Below are 16,432 nucleotides of genomic sequence, written 5' to 3' on the forward strand. Positions count from 1 at the left end.
TCCCCATCTATTTGCCATGAAGTGATGGGATTGGATGCTATGATCTTAATTTTTTGAATGTTGAATTTTAAGCCAGCTTTTTCATTCTCTTTCACTTCCATCAACAGGCTCTTTAGTTTCTCTTTGCTTTCTGCCATAAGGGTGGTGTCATCTGCATATCTGAGGTTACTGATATTTCTCCCAGCAATCTTGATTCCAGGTTGTGCTTCATCCAGTCCAGGACTTCACATGATGTACTCTGCATATAAGTTAAATAAGCAAGGTGATAATATACAGCCTTGATGTACTCCTTTCTCAATTAGTTTCAATTTTATTTCACAGATTTTATACAACATAAAAAAGCATTGAATACTGAACTTTATTTACATGGTGTAAAACTTTTAATAACAAAAAATTTATCATATAAGATGTTCAGTAGAGCAGAAACTCTGCCTGTGACCATTAATGCAAAGATTTAACATAAAGTATGCTCTATTTCATGATTTTTCACTCTACGAGAAAATCTCTAATTCAGTTTGTCTAAATGTAACAACTACCCAGTAGCCTTCACTTTTATGAGCTTCACTCCCTCCGGTTTTATTCAAAACAGAGGCTGGCCAAGGGCTGTGATGATCAGAGCCTGCGACACTCATCAGGAAACACAAGCTTGCTTGTTCTTCTGATTGTCTCAGGATCGATTATCTTCAATGACAATAGTTCTAGAATAAGGTTCAAGTTCTACAAATATATATCGAAATTCATATTCACCACTTTCTGGGTTCTGGAAGAAAACAAAAACATAAACGAAAGAGCATCAAGGCCTTGCTTTCCCCTCGGCACTTCCGTGAGTCTGGGTTTGGGACCCCTGCCCCACGCGGCTCACCTCCTTCACTTCAAGGTGCACGGTTCCCTGCTTCCCAGGCTCCGAGCCCTGGATGTAGAACTTCACTCGCATGTGTTTCAGCCCGTCTTTTGTGTATTCAATAAAGCTGTCAAGAAGGTGAAAGAGCACAGGCCTGACCTCCTCTCACTTAAGCCTCTCCCACCAGCCCCCCGGATCCCGGCTGATCCCATACCTAACGTGCTGCCTTCGGCCTCGCCGTGTTGCCTCCCCATAGCCTTTGACGGGCTCGCCAAAAACACTGATGACCTAGAGGACACAGACCAGGCCTGCTCTGTCAGGGTTATGGTTTTTTAAAACTTCCTGGAAAAATATTTTTTGACAAACCAAGTGACCCCACAAACTGCAACACGCCAGGTTCCCCTGCCCTTCATTATCTCCCAGAGTTCACTCTAATTAATGTCCACTGAACATTTTTAGCAACATTTACCCAATGGTGTCTGATACTAAAACTTATGAGAGCAAAATGATACTTTAGTCACTAAAGGGAAAGGCAAGTCGCTCAGTCGTGTCCGACTCTTTGCGACCCCATGGACTGTAGCCTACCAGGCTCCTCCGCCCGTGGGATTCTCCAGGCAAGAATACTGGAGTGGGTTGCCATTTCCTTCTCCAAAACACACATATAAAAACAAATGACCCTATTTAAAGCACACCAGATCAAGGGGTAGGAAACCATTATTCCTAATGGGAAAACTCACAATGAAGCGGAAATGAAATTTTTACTGAACTGAAAATGCAAATACTTTGGAATATTTTCATAAAATACAAATTTGATATGAAAGTAAAACAAATATTGCTTCAACTCTAGAAATATTTAGTTTGTTTGTTGAGTGTCTTCATATCAAAATTTTCAGACATAAAGAAAAAGAAGTAATAGGTAAGATGAGACATATTAAAGAACTATGTATTTGAAACAAATGGGACAATTCTTCAAATAACTCACTCAAATAGATTAAACATGTCAGTATCAGAACATTAGAGTTTTCTGTTTTTCAATCAGTCACAGTGCCTGGCAAAGAACAGGCCCCTAATAAATGCTGAGAAAATCAAGTTGTTAAAGTTTAATTATTTTTTGTAGAGCTCGTTCAGGCAGCAAGTTAAGTTATGAGCTTGAAAACATCCCACTCCGTGTTTATTCAGGGAAGTTCTGTTTTGTTCCAATGCTGAAAATCACCGAATGGCTAGTTTGTGAACAACGCAGCAACTCTTCATCTCTTCCAACATTTAACTACGCGACTGGTCATATTTATCATCATAGTGTGTAAAGCGTATCTTGTCAGGTAGAATTAGGTTTCCCAGTAACTACAGTGCTGCTGCTGCTAAGTCGCTTCAGTTGTGTCCAACTCTGTGCGACCCCATAGACGGCAGCCCACCAGGCTCTGCTGTCCCTGGGATTCTCCAGGCAAGAACACTGGAGTGGGTTGCCATTTCCTTCTCCAATAACTACAGTGGGAACTTCCTTATTCCCTGCTGAGTTTCACTCAGAGTGGCATCTCCCCTACGGCTCTCAGATCGCCCAAGTTCAGTAAGAAAGAAAGATGTCAGAGACCGTTAGCTCCCGAGGCTTCCGTCCTGCCGAGACTAGACACTGATGGAGCATGTGGAGGCGGTGCCCAGGGAAACCCAGGGCAGGGCATGGATGCTGACAGGACCTAGGCTGACAGCGTCTGCGGGTTCGAAACCTTCCCGCCCTCCCCAGGGACTGTCTCTTTGCTATTACTCCTTGGTCTACATGAGAAACAGCCATGCGATTTATGATGCTATATGCCATATTCTTTCAAAGTACAAGAATTAAGCTTTCAACGAATTAGATTTTTCAATGCTGAAGCTTTGCACTCAGGGAGTAAGAAATCTGGGCCTTCACAGGCTACACTGGCTTTCTCTCTGTGACTGGAAAGCCCTATGGAAAACTTCCTTCTCGATGGGATCCTTCAAAAAAAAAATCAATGTAGCTTTTCTGCGCCTGCCTACTCCTGGTTCAGGCAGGCTGTGCTTAAGACATAAGATCTGGAATCAGACAAACTTGGACTAGGTTCTGGCTCTCCCTCTTACGAGGCTTCCCTCGTGGCTCAGAAGGTAAAGAATCTGCCTACAAATGTGGGAGACCCGGGGCTTGATCCCTGAGTCGGGAAGATCCCCCGGAGGAGGGCATGGCAACCCCCTCTAGGATTCTTGCCTGGAGAATCCCATGGACAGAGGAGCCTGGCAGGGTACAGTCCATGGGGTCACAAGGAGTCAGACATGACTGAGAGACTAACACATTCACTTTCTCCCTCTTACTGGCTTGGTCATCTTAGCTTTGTTAATTTACTCTCTTTAAATGTCAGTGTTCTTCTGCATGCGGGATAGAGACCGCGCCCGGCATGAGTGGTTCTCGTGCGAATGAGCACTCAGACCTTGGGCAGTGTGTGTGGTGCACACTATGCTCTCAGTAAGCTCCAACAATTCCCACTATGATCATGAGGTCATGGATCAGGTTTTTAAAAAGACTGGACACTTAGTGCATGAGTTTAACATGCTGGTATAGTCTAAGCTTTTACAATTAGAATTGAAATGTCCCTGTATGGACCTCTGGGTGCTGCCCATAAATCAAAGCATTTCAAGTAGCGAACAAGGAGCTAATAACATAATCACAACCCAACCATTCCAATTTATTACATAAATTTCACCAGTCTCGGAACCACTATGTGACTTCTGCCCACCACTCCCCCGGTCACCCCAACGTTTTTTCCTCCCTATTATCGGAGTTGGAATAACAGCCTTAAAGACTAACCTCAGGATGCGATCTGCACTTTTCTAGGGCTTTCCCATATATCTTATTCGGACTAGATGAAGAAAAAAGTTCTCTGAAGATCGTGTAAAACAAGCCACCTGAAAATCACAGAAAAAGGAGATCTAGCAAAACAAGAACGAGACAAATGGAGAGAGAAAAAGACATTCAGGAGGTTTATACTTGCTGTGATTTCAACCTGTAATGGTGATTCCAATAAGCACCACTATTAAGTAGGTAAAATCTCTTCCAGCTTCTTTCACTGTAAAGAGAAAACACCCCTGGTTACACGTGTGCCGGACATGAGCTGGATGCTCTTGGCTTCAGGATTTCCAGCAGTTGAGATGTGGGTTTCGGACACGGGAGGGGTCGGCGTGTGTTCTGGAGCAGCTGCTGTCAAATCTGCGCATTGGAATCACTTGAAAAGTTATTTGGAAAGAACCACAGCCAACTCTGGGAGCAGGGCTGAGGAGTTGGTACTTTAGGTACTTGATCTTAATGCCTCCTTACTGTCTAAGATTAGGAAATCCTTTGATCCACTTCCTCTGAACCCTCCCACATGAAGTGGCAGCTCACGCCTCCCAGTTAAAGGCTAGCTGTTTCTCCTGCTCGCAGACCTGGTGGAGACTTCCACCTTGCAAGACACGTGCTCTGGCCAGGGTTCAACGTAACTGGAAGGAAGGAAGAAATGGGCTACCCCAGCCCTGAAGCAGCCGGAGGCCCCACCAGCAGAGCCAGCTATATCCTAAGGGAGACGGGAAGGGGCGCGAAATACAGACTGGGACGAATGGGAGCTGACTGATCAGCACTCTCCGATCAAACACTGAAGTGTGACAAGCAGCCTGAGAGCTGGTGCACAGCTCGGCTCGTGCTGGCAAAGATGGAGCGAGCGTGGTCCACATTAAGTGAAGTAAAAATGACAGCACTGCCACACGAACTGTGGGTGTACTCAAGCGGGTGTCGGACACCAGGGCCGGCTGTCCCGAGAGGGGCCTGGAAAACACTGCCCACAGGTGCTCTGACAGCCCTGGGGATGGCCCAGCACTGAAGCCAGGTGGCAACAGTCGTGACAATGAACAGCTCGGTTTCTGGACCTGAACCGCTCTTCACTCCTGGCATTCATTTACCGAAGGAAGGCCAACTCCATCAGGAGGCACTTGCGCAAGCATAAGATTCCCCTGGTCCTTCACCAGAGCCCCTCAGCCATTAACTTGGTGACCCCATGCTGGAAAAGGGGATACTTCAAGGTACACCGGACAGAGTCTAAGCTGACATCAATAACCTAAGGAGTCTCTATGGTCTCTCTGTTGAGTACCTGTGGTGGCTATGTAATAAAGAGCCTGGCATGTAAGAGGGTCACAGCTGGGTGGACTTACCATACGGTCATTTCCCTGATTTTCAAAGTATAACTGGAACGGCTATACTCAGTCATCAGCAACAATAGTCCCTAAACTAGGTCCTTTGAGGTGCATTGCCCACCATACCATAATCAGAAAAGTCGAATGGAAGCCTCTAAAACTGCCTGCCACTGATCAAAATAATAAATAAAAAACAGCACTGCATCTAAGGGCCAAATGTCAGAGACAGCGCTATTCTTAGAAACTAAAGACAGGTGTGGTTGTCCTAAGAGGTACTGGCATGGCTATTAGGAAACTGAGATTAGAAATACATTCAATTTTTAGTTTTGCAAAACTGGGGAAATTAGCCTTATACATACTACTGAGCCTGTCTGAAAAAGTAAACGGTGAGATTCAAATGAGGTGAAGTAACACCTGGGAAATCTACTTGTCTGTTACAAAACATCAAACAACGGTTTTATAGGCTCTCTCCACACCAAACTAATAAAAGTTGAGAAAAATCTTACAGGCATAATTCAGCAAAGTTGCATCAAAATCAACCGTCAAATGTGAATTCTCAAATCTGGGAAGAAAATTGCAGGCCTATCTTCTCTGCTTTGAACTGCCTTCAACGGTTCTACCTTTTAATTTGCGTGAACCGTTTATTCTCGGTTCTGAACTTATATAAAGGGCGTCGGCAGCTCCCGTCACGTTTGCTGAGACTGATCGCTACACGGAATCCCCTTTACCTTTCTGTGACGTTGAGAGGACAGTTTCCCCGCCCTGACTCCTGTGCACAGACACTTGCTTGCTGCCGTCCTCCTTCGCGCTCTGGGGGCTCCGTCCTTGCGTCCAGATGGATCTCTGGTTGACTCCCCAAATATACCTAGGTCGCGCCGCCGTGTTCTGCTCTTGCAGCCCCCATCTCCACCTGGGCTCAGTCTGCGAGCAAGCTCTGTGAGGCACGGAGTGCGGCAGAAACCATGGCTTCCCGGGGCACCCATGCAGCCTCTCCGTGCACCGCACAGCTCTCAGGAGAGTGCAGATCATGCTCCCGGAAGGTCGCCCCGCTCAGGGAAGACGCCAGCTGTGAAGAGCAGACCTTCGCGACCTGCCACACACCCGGCCGGGCGCGGGCTCGAGCGCTCGCGTCCACACCGGTGACGCTGCACGGGCGTGTTCGGCAAAAACGTTAGCTCCAACTGCGTCAATCAAGACAGAACGTCTCCTGAAAGGAGCTGACGCCCAGTTTCCCTTCCCTTCGGCTCTCCTTTCACTGGACTTAAAGTACTTGGATTCCTTTCTCTGCTGACATTCACCTGATCCCCGGCAGGCCCCTCGCAAAGGGACCTGGAAGACCGCTAGGAGCCCTGGGAGTGGTAGTTCGAGGGCGGCACTCCTCCCGGAACTGCCGCGGCGCGGGACGCTCAAGGACTACATCTCCCACAGTGCAAGGCAGCCGGGGCGCGCGCGGACGCCTCGGGGCCTCCCTCACGCCCCTGCGCGGACGCCGCGCGCCTCGGCGGGACAGGAAGGCGGGGCTTTGTTGGTGGCCGGCGGGATGGGAGCCCCTGGCGCTGCGTACTTCAGGAACTTGCAAAAATGAAGTTCGCGGTTACAAACCGCCTATCCCGGTGTCCCACTAGAAGGGGCCGTGCCAACTGGGGAATTCTCGGTCTGACTGTGGCCCTGCTGTTGCCTCTGGGCAGACAATGTAGCCTTTTCGTTTGGTGTTCTTAAACAAGTCGGGCAGGAAGTAGCGAAGACTACCCCAGAGCCCGCAGGTGGGGAGGGCGAAGCACTCTCAGAGCCTGCGTGGGAGCACAGAATCCCCGTTGCGCTCTCGCCGCCGCCAGGAGTCCTCGGCGTCGGCGTCGGCATCGGCGCCGGCGCCAGGTCCCCTGGAGCCGGCTGACAGGCGGCGTTGCCCTCGGCCCCGCCCCCCCAGCTCCTCTGCGCACGCGCCAGCGAGGGGGCGTGTCCCGGTGCGGTGCGACGGCCAGGAGGAGGAGCGTCGGCGCTGGGTATCCATGGCGATCGGACGCGGCCGGCTCTTGCAGCTGCAATGGCAGTGCCTCTTGGCGCGGCCCCCGCCTCTTGGCTGCTTTGGCTCAGCTTTCGGGAGCCCCGGGGCTGCCGCGGGGCGCGCAGGGTTCAGGTGACTCTCCGGGGGTGGGGTGGCGTTGGGGCGGGCGCCCGGGAGCCCCGACAGGAGTAGCCCCTCACTCCCCCGCCTCCCTTTCTCTTTCTTTTCATTGATTCCGACCTGTTAGCGCGGGAAAGGTCTGGAAGGACGGAGAGAGGAAGTGTCTAAAGCTTGGAAGCGTGGGGTAACCCCAAGTCACGGTACAAGTCGAGGAGCTTCCCTGGAATATTCTGTCTCCTCGGTTCACTCAGTTAGTGGGCCCTGGGGGTACGGGGGCGTGCGAGCCCCTAGACCTGGAGCAGCCCTCGCGGAGAGCCGCCGCGTGGACGCGCCCACCTACGCGGGCAGGTGGGAATCTCCGCGCTCCCGCGCCGCGTAGCCGGCAAGGCTCCCCTCCAAAGCATGTTCCCGAAGTTATTTCCTACCTAATTCTGGGGCCGGGTTTTTGTCTTTTTTATGACTTTAGAAAAGTCGATTCTACTTATCAAAACATAATCAATTTTCTCTCCTGCACCCAGTTCACGAATGGAGGACTCAGCCCCCTAACCAGGTAACGCTTTTAGGCAGGTTGGTCTGGGAGCTGCACCTCCGCCATCACGGCCAGGTTTGCGTTTCTCAGCAGACCCTGGGGGGATGCCTTCTGTTAATAGACAGACACCCCTCGGTGCTCGCTCCCGGATTCTCTTATGTAGTCTTCTTGTCCAAGCGGAGGAGGGTGTGTGTATGTGTGTTGTTCTGGTGACAGGGGTCTCGTCTTCGCTCCAGTTCTCTCGGGGTGCCTGGCGGCTGAAGGGTGGTCCTCTTCTGCAGTCACAGAAGGAGATTGGAGGAGTGAGGTCGGGGAGGGGCAGGGCGCAGGAGGTGGCAACTGCTTTCCAAAAGGAACTTCAGCTTAACTCCAAGGACAGTGGCTCACTTCACAGAGTGAATGTCGGAGGAAGTATCCCTAGTGCTGTCTTCATGTCTTATTACATCCCTTTCTTTCATGCTGAGCTGTTCCTAGCTCTGCACCGGTCTTCCCAGTTAGATTGCAAGGTGGAGGAATAGTGCGAAGGACCGTTTGGATTCTTGAAGACTCTCTTTTTGCTTGTAGATCTCGATTTATAGATATAGAAAGTCTGCCATATTATGCCTTCTAATAAACCAGATGTCTGTGTTTAAGCATAGAAAAGGATTCTGTTACTAAGCAGTGACTAACACTACAGACTACTACTTACCAGCTCAACTACTTAAGGTATATTTTTTCCCCCTGAATCTCCAGGACTGTGTCCCGTGTCCATCCTGCCAGGATCCATTACCCCGTTTACGCTAGTTTCAGAAGCAGGGCCCCCCTCCCTAGGTATTACAGTGATAGTTGGTTCTTGAGAATAGCTGTAAACGCTCCACATATCACAAGCCTCCTGACAAAATGGTGATAATGCCTGTAAAATTTCTATTATGTAGGAGAGAAAGACAGGAATTTAAAGTAGGAAGATTGAACTTTAAATCAATTTGCCACTGTTACTAAAATTAGTCTTTATATATAAGGTTCTGTTAGTGGGAGCAGGATGATTGTTACCTGATGAATCTTCTATTACTTTGTAAGTTGAGTGAACTTCTTGTTGAAATGATGTAATTAGAATGCCTGTAATTATGCCTGGCATGGAAGTGTGCATGGCAGTCTGTGATTTGGTGGTACATAAATTCTTTTTGGTCAAGAAAAGTCAGATCTTAAGAATGGTTATAGTCTAAGTAGGTGGTTATTTTTAATGTCTTGAGGCAGAAAAAATTAGATTTTAACAAAGAATCACACAAAATGCTTAATATGTTTAAATCTTTTTAACACAAAATATGAATTTGTATAAATATCTTAAACTGTAAGAATATCACAGAAAGCTGCAAGTTGGCTTAGTTTCTGCTTGGTCTAATTTCTTTGATTTATCAGATATTAAGAATCAGGCCCAGAAAGTAGGTTTTTAAAACACTGAACTTAATTCAAAGCAATCAGGTAAAGTTTGTCACTTGAAAAAAAAATCAGTTTTAAACTAAATGTCATCTTACTAGTTATAAAGCTTAATACGCACTGCTTAACTTTGTAGCCATACAGAGCTTCATGACATGCATGGGGCTTCTGGTGGTGAACTGTGTAGCTCTGAAGAATGTGCAGTTAGTTTATTTTATGGAGAAATGCAGATATGCTCTCAATGGTGCCAAAGTCCAGAACGATAAGATATATGGTGACACAGGCGTCACTGTTAATTACCTCATTAGAGCCTCAGTCTTCTGCTCTGGCAGTGCAGGGCTAGGGAGATCTAGTTTAATCATGGAAAACAAAATAGGAACAAATAGGCTGTACTTTCAAACAGATATGAGCTAGTGGGCAGGGGATTCCCTCTGGACCTGGAACACTAATGTAACAATTTTGGGGAAAAATGTTAAAGAAGTTTTAAGCTTTCTGCAGGGTGTGCTCAGAGGACCTGGAGCCCAGAATGCTTGGGGGCCTTTGAGAACCAAGGCTCCAGCTGAAAGGATGTTTTTTGCTGTGATAGCTGTGCTCCCAGATCTTCCTGTGTGTGGGGTTCTCAGTTTTGAGATGAGAACAACCCTCCCTTACAACTCATTACATTTTCAGTACACGGGAAATATTGGAGAGTACACTGTGTTCTCCAGTCTTCCAAGTTCTGTTTAAAAACAAGCACCGCCAAAAACTCTATAATCGCCTAATCTTGTGAATCAGATGTACTACCAGTTAATACCTTGTTCTCTTTCCTTGCAGACTGCTTTTCTTTGTGTGTATGTGTTTGGTTTTTTCCTCTGAAGAGAGAAATACAAACATAAGATTTTGTAGTGTATGCTGATAGAGTCTGCATTTTCGATCGATGTGTTATTAATTTAGAAAATATTTATTGAATGCCTTCTTCATGCTGGGGGTGTTGTGGGGGATAGGCAGTGAGTAGATCTCATGAGGAAGCCCTGCCAGCACAGTCCTTCCACCCCAGTGACGGTGGGCGAGGGAAATGTGTGGTGTCTGGTGACGCGTGCTAAGGAAAAAAATGGGGGAGCATCATGTGTGCGTGAAGTGCAGATTGGAGTTTAGAGGGCATGGCTGGAAGATCTCCATGAGATGGTGGCATCTCAACCCAGGAGACGCAGAGTGCAGTCTAGATCCTCCATCCCGGCTTCATGCAGCCGAAGGCACTCGGGTGCTCGTCATCTTCCCTGACTTCCTGGCCAAGTGCAGAGACGCAGAGTGGGAGAGGGCAGGATGAGATGCTAGTGTGGAAAGCTCTGCAATGCCCTGTCCCCCTTTAGTCAGAGAATCCCACCTGGGCACTAATTTTTATACTTCTCTTGACATTTTTGTTTAAGCAAAGATTTCCATAGCCAACAAGCTTCAAGTCCACTGATCTTGTTTGTCTCCACGGCAGGCACCAGGTGATGCCAAGTCTGTGGGCAGCACCGTCCCCAAGCCTCCTGAGAGCAGGCTGTGCTCACGGTTAAGGGCCATCCTTTGATCTGTCCATGTGGACTTCATTCTTGCACTGCCAGAGAGACTATTGCCCTGTCTTCCAAGTTCTTGGGGTCCCTTTCCTTTGCCCCCCAGTCATCGCGCATATCTGGTAGGAAAAATGGGATGGGCTGATTAAACCGGTGGTGAACAGAGTGTATCCTCAGAGCCATAGGGTTGGTGAGCCAAGCACGTGGATGCTGCATGCTCTAGGTTCTGCTTGATTCTGAAATGTGTGCTGGCTGGGAGGGTCAGTGATCGCCGTGTCTGTGTGTGGTGGGGGGTGGGGGTCAGGTGTGCGGAGGCAGGTAAGGAAGCAGGTTCCAGGTCGCCCCAGCAGAAGCAGCGTGTCCACTGGGAGGTGTGCGCTTGCTGACTGGCTGGGCGTCTCAGGTCCCTGGCCAGCTGCTGTTGAGAGCGGCTGGTCTTGAGGGGTGACTGTAGTGAACATTGATTTTAGCAGGTGGGTGTTTGGTGGTCCTGTGGCTGTGACTGCCGGAGCCAGAACTGGGACCGCTCGTTAGCCCTCCAAGATGGGCAAGCCTGAGGACGGTGCCAGATCCAGTTCAGGAATTTAAGTTTTTTTTTTTTTTAAACCCTACTGAGACATGCTGCAATTCATGGGATCGCAAAAAGTCGGACACGACTGAGCGACTGAGCTGAACTGATGTTAACTCTACCGTTTTTCTTTTGTGTTATTTAAACTGGACAGTTGGCACATTTTATCTTCCCTTTCTGCTTCCATTCAGTACTCTTTTTTTTTTTTTTTAATGTATTCAAGGATAATTGCTTCACTGTTTCCACCAAGTTCTTTCTGTAGCACCTTTTGATGTGCTGATGGTTTATAAGAGGCAGCAGAGTCAGCCCAGCCTCCAGGTTTGCTCAGGACACTGAATGTCTGACTGCCACCCCCGCCTTCTGTAGACGAAGTTTCACAGCGAGTCGTCTTTGGAGTGCATGAATCCTTTCTGTTTCGCAGAGGGGAATGGACAGTTCACCTTTGTAATTAGTATTTTCCCCGTGTGCTTTCAGAACGAGGCCAGGCGCCATGTTGCCCTCAGGCCCCGCTGCCCTGAGTCGCCATGCCCGGCAGGACAAGGTCTGCAGAAGGCCCAGCGCAGGCTGCTCTGCGTCCCTGGACAGGTAAGGGACGAGGTGCTCTGCTGCAGCTCAGGGCTGCAGGGGCAGCGTTATTAGAGAAAGTTTAGTGCCGGATACACCAGGTTGCTATTTTGAGCTCTCTAAGAATAGACGTGTGTGGGGAGAATGTACAGCACGGAGAGCTGGCTGTGAGTCATCACAGCCTGTCACTGTGATCATCAGACTAGTTTCATGAAGCCGAACTTGTAAAAGTGACAAGTGCATTTAATTTTCCTTTTTGAAAAATGTTCTTCACAATTATTCACTTTCTACTTGATAAAGACCCTTGGAAAAGGAGAAAGGAGATTAAAGTGTGTCCTTTGGAGAGCTCAGGAGGTCTCGGACTTACTTGGCTTTCAGGATTTGGGGAACCCTTTTCTGTCATGTCAGGTTCCGTTCTGTGACCCTCAACAACAAGATCTGTAGAAACTGATAAAAATACTTGCTATTTGAAATTGATGCTGAAATGCCTGTGGCTTAGTACCGTACTAACGTCTCTGGAGCAGCAGCTGTGCGCTCAATGTTGCGTGTAGTCCTGGAAAGTCGGCACCACCGGGGGCGTCTTGCAGGGCGGGGAGCGGGCTCACCTAGTCCACGTGCTGCAGAACGCGGATTCGCACAGAAAACCTGAGTTCAAGTTTTGGACCTTTAATACCACGTCGTAACTTGCTCAGGTAACAGTGTCCATACTTGCACTACGTTTTTAAAAAGAAGAAAAGCCAAAAAAGAGAGATTTAACTGAGGACATGGATTTAAACTTTAAACCGTACACTCTGGGGATTTTGCTGTTGTTCAGTCACTCAGTCGTGTCTGATTCTTGCGATCCCATGAACTGCAGCTCGCCAGTCTCCATGTCCTTCACTATCTCCTGGAGTTTGCTCAAACTCATGTCCAGTGAGTTGGTGATGCCATCCAACCATCTCATCCTCTGCCATCCCCTTCTCCTCCTGCCTTCAATCTTTCCCAGCATCAGGGTATTTTCCAATGAGTAGGCTCTTTGCATTAGGCAGCCAAAGTATTGGAGCTTCGGCATCAGTCCTTCCAATTCAGGATTGATTTCCTTTAGGATTGACTGGTTTCATCTTGCCATCCAAGGCACTCTCAAGAGTTGTCTTCTCACTCTTCTCTGGGAATAGACTCTGTCATACAATAATCTGGTAGGAGATCTAGAACAAATATCGCTTTAGCTGATCTGTCCATGGATACCAGAGGGCCTTCTCTGAACCAAACACTCTGCTTGGGGAAGGAGGCATTTGGTAAGCCACTCACATGTGTTCTCATGAGGCTTCCAGTCCTGTGGAGGACCCAGATTGAAACAAGGAGTAGATTATAAATTGGGGTACCTGCTGTCCAGAAAGCAAATGGACTCTTTAATCCAGATTAGTAGGGCGGGATGGTCAGGCAAGACTTCTCTTGAGGAGCTGACATTTAAGCTGAGAACTGAACACAGAGACGAAAGGGCCTGGAGAAGAGCCTCCAGAGAGGGGCAGCGCGGTGGGCGGGGGGCCTGCACCTGCTGCCGGAGCAGGGTGCTGGGGGTGGGGGCGAGGGAGGGAGCCCGCAGGCCCAGGGGAGGGGCGGGCCTTGTTCTCCCTGTGGGGCTTTATGCTCGTAGGTGCTCACCGTTTGCTTTCTGACATTGCCTCGTTCACTTCTCTGCCCGTGTCCTTCCTTCCCAAGGAGGGCAGAGGGAGAGACGCCGGCAGAGCTGAGATGGGAGCCCCGGGACTCTTGCACAGAAAGGGCTGCTTGTGTTGGGAGGTGAACGGCCAGGTGTTTTCTGGAAGCTGCTCTGACTCCTCTCCTCCCCCCTGCCCCCCAGTTTGCCCTCAGAGGTCCTGCTGAAGATCCTGTCCTACCTGGATGCGGCGGCCCTGCTGTGCGCCGGGTGCGTGAGCAGGCGCTTCTATCACCTGGCCAACGACAAGTAAGGAGACTGCACGCTGCTGTCGGGTCCAGTGGCGTTCTGATGGAAGTTGTGAAAACTAGAGAGAGCTTCTGAGCCATTTTTGAGAATGTAGAAGAATTTCGAGAGTGGTTTCAGATGTATGTCTCCTGGGTGAAGTTTTCAATGGTTGCCCTTCCGCGTTTTAGGAAAGGGATAGTCTTTACATGAACTGGAAAAGGTCACGCTTGTTCTCGATGAAGCTGTTGGAGAAAGTGGCCTCAGGTCTGTTTTCCGGGAGGACTCGCTGTCCCCCAGGGGTGGGCAGGCTTCCTCCGCAGCCCGCGGCACTGGCGTGGGACCTGCCCTGACCTGCCCCGCTGGGCCTTGTGGAGCAGACCCCGCAGGAAGACAAGGGAGAGGCTCCCCGAAACCCGGCTGCTGTGGGACATGCTTGGTGCAGGGGCGTGAGGGGACGGCGGGGAGGACAGAGCATGCCCAGGGAGCCTCTGCCCCAGAGAGGAGGCCCGCAGAGCCCCTGGGCTGGTGGGGGGTCCGTGGGAAGAGGGGTGAAACCCCTTCTTCTGTGCTGTCGCTATGATCTCTGTCGGCGGCTCAGAACGTTGTCTCGAGGGTGAGACGTGGGCTCCCCCCAGCTTCTGGCGAGCATTGTGGGGTCTTAGCTGTGACACCCCTCTGTTTTCAACATCAGAAGGGTCAGACGGGTGTTGGTCCCACGCAGAAGCCCCTTGTCAGCCAGGGCAGACAGCATGATGGAGGGGAATGCGGATTTCAGGAGTGGTTTACTCGGTGAGGGGTCGGAGAGGGACGGGTCAGGGCTGTGGTATGTAGACACAGCTGCACAGCTCTCCTCAGTGCGGGGTCTGCAACAGCTGCATCAGAGCCAGCAGGGAAGGTGAAAAAAGTATCGGACCCCTGGTATACATTTCTGCAGATTTAAATTCTGTGTTTTAGAATCTGTGTTAAAAATCTCTCCAGCCACGTTCTCATAATAAGAAGGGGACATGTGCCATTCTCTGGTTGGTCAGGGTGGTTTTCTTATCCGTTAACTTTAAAAAGATATTTCCTGTATGAGAAAATACGTGTCTGTGTCAGTATATATGCATAGTGTCAGCTCCTGAGATAGTTCGAGAATGAATGGAAAGCAAGTTTTGTGTGTCTCTCCCTTAGTGACCCTCAGAGATGAAGACATTCACTGAAGCAAAGAGCAGTGAGGCGTTTTTCAAGGAGGGGGTTGACTAAATGACCAGAACTGTAGCTTCTTGGGAGTTCTTACTTAATTCAAAGATAGAACTGGGACTATTCAGATAAACTGCTAAGCCGTAAGTTTCTTAGGCTTTGTCCCCTCAGTCCAAGGCCCACGGGGTGCAGGCCCTGGGCTCTCAGCAGACTGGGAGCCTCAGCTGTAGTTAGATTCTTTGCACTTCTGTTGTCGGTTATCTGTCCATCCCACTTTCTTGGAAGTGGTTGTGCTGTAAAAATCTGAGCTTCTTCTGAAGTTACCCTTGTGTGTGTTCTCTTTTATGGAGGAGAGTCTTAGTGGGATAAGTTGAATTGTATTCTCAAGAGTTACAGTCTTGATTTCACAGCCAGACTTCATAAAACAACTTCGTGTTAACAACTGAACAGGTAAACCATGAATGTTCCTGAGAAGTTGGTACTTTCTGAGCCTTGTTTGAAGAGAGGACAGGAGCCGTCCCGTGGCGAGTTACACTGTTGACTTACGGGGAGATGCGTCACGAGGGTGGGGTTCTCCCCCTCCTGCATGGGGCAGCCCTCGGTGTGAGCCCTTGGCTCTGCGGTGGTGGTGGTGGGTCACAGGGAAGCCTGGATCGGGCTGAACCTGGCTTTCTCCAGTCCTCTGGGAAACACTGTTTATCAGAACATTAAATTGGCCTCATTTTCTGACCAACCTGATGGAATTCTTCCTGTGTATGGCTCATAGTCAGATAGCTCTTGCCCTTCAGTCTGCTCTAGCTTTTTAACCAGGTTGGGCATTTTGTGATCAAGAAATGAGTGTTTTTGGGTTTAGGGACTGTCTAAAAGCCTCTTAAGCTTGACCTTTGTGTTTTATAGATAATGAAGTGGAACAATATAGGTAATATTGAATATTTTAATTGTGTAGGATGTTTTTTATTCTCTTGAGGCTCTACCGATGGTGAATTAAGTGAGATAATGTGTGTGAAAGTGTAGGGTGGTACCTGTGGCCAGCCAAGGGTGTGACATCACTGCCCTGCCCCTCACGCCCCTCTCTGGGCCGTGTTCTGTAGTTTGTGAGCGCTGGAGCTTATGGAAAATAGAGCGAGCCGCAGTTCCTGTGGTGCGGAGGTGGGAAGTTTGGGGTTCAGTGGAGATCTTGCTGAAGTAGAAAAACACTGAAGTGGAATGACTGAGTAAATCAGAAGAAAGCATGGACAGGCATTTATGCAAAGGGAGTTTTCAGAAGCAAGCATCTTCTCAAGGGATTTTGGTGAAAGAGCTCAGATTACCTGAATGTCTCAACTGATTATTATTTTGCATCTGTTAGTCCATGTACAAAAGCCTGTAAAATTTTGAGCTGAAACATGAATAAGCCTTGGAGTGAAATGATTTTGTGAGGGGAGAAATGACTAGAAAAACTCATACTAGAAAGCCATGTTGGTAGTGGGCAGGGGTCTGACTCCTGGCTCGTTTGCTGGGAAGACCTGCACGGAGAGTCTTGGAGGATCCCTCCAACTGTGTTGTCTGAAAAGGCTGACCCCTCCAGACCTTCCCCTCCAGAAGTCT

At 49.0% G+C, this 16,432-nt stretch overlaps 2 protein-coding genes across 2 annotated transcripts in view; one reads left to right on the plus strand and one right to left on the minus strand.

The window, feature by feature from the left end:
• Positions 1-284: 284 nt before the first annotated feature.
• Positions 285-6,337, minus strand: TIMM21 (translocase of inner mitochondrial membrane 21). The gene is made up of 6 exons (XM_004020397.6): positions 5,737-6,337; positions 3,850-3,912; positions 3,654-3,751; positions 1,056-1,129; positions 863-968; positions 285-760 (listed from the first exon to the last, which is right to left on the minus strand). Exons 1-6 carry the CDS (start codon positions 6,035-6,037, stop codon positions 668-670), a joined length of 735 nt encoding a protein of 244 aa, XP_004020446.1. The 5' UTR covers positions 6,038-6,337; the 3' UTR covers positions 285-667.
• A 174-nt stretch (positions 6,338-6,511) lies between these two features.
• Positions 6,512-16,432, plus strand: part of FBXO15 (F-box protein 15) — a 35,368-nt gene continuing 25,447 nt past the window's right edge. The window contains exons 1-3 of the mRNA XM_027960800.2: positions 6,512-7,145; positions 11,653-11,763; positions 13,583-13,687. Of these exons, the coding sequence (XP_027816601.2) occupies positions 7,018-7,145; positions 11,653-11,763; positions 13,583-13,687 (344 nt within the window). The 5' untranslated portion in view covers positions 6,512-7,017. The remainder of the gene's footprint in view (positions 7,146-11,652; positions 11,764-13,582; positions 13,688-16,432) is intronic.

Source organism: Ovis aries, chromosome 23 (assembly GCF_016772045.2).
Source record: "Ovis aries strain OAR_USU_Benz2616 breed Rambouillet chromosome 23, ARS-UI_Ramb_v3.0, whole genome shotgun sequence".
In the NCBI taxonomy this organism is placed as follows: Eukaryota; Metazoa; Chordata; class Mammalia; order Artiodactyla; family Bovidae; genus Ovis; species Ovis aries.

Excerpts from the sequence above, each read along its gene's own strand:
- TIMM21 (XM_004020397.6), bottom strand. The coding sequence starts at position 6,037 with ATGATCTGCACTCTCCTGAGAGCTGTGCGGTGCACGGAGAGGCTGCAT. Across the intron at positions 3,752-3,849 it reads TATTGGAATCACCATTACAG|GTGGCTTGTTTTACACGATC; the intron begins GTTGAAATCACA and ends TGTGATTTTCAG. Across the intron at positions 761-862 it reads TGCACCTTGAAGTGAAGGAG|AACCCAGAAAGTGGTGAATA; the intron begins GTGAGCCGCGTG and ends GTTTTCTTCCAG.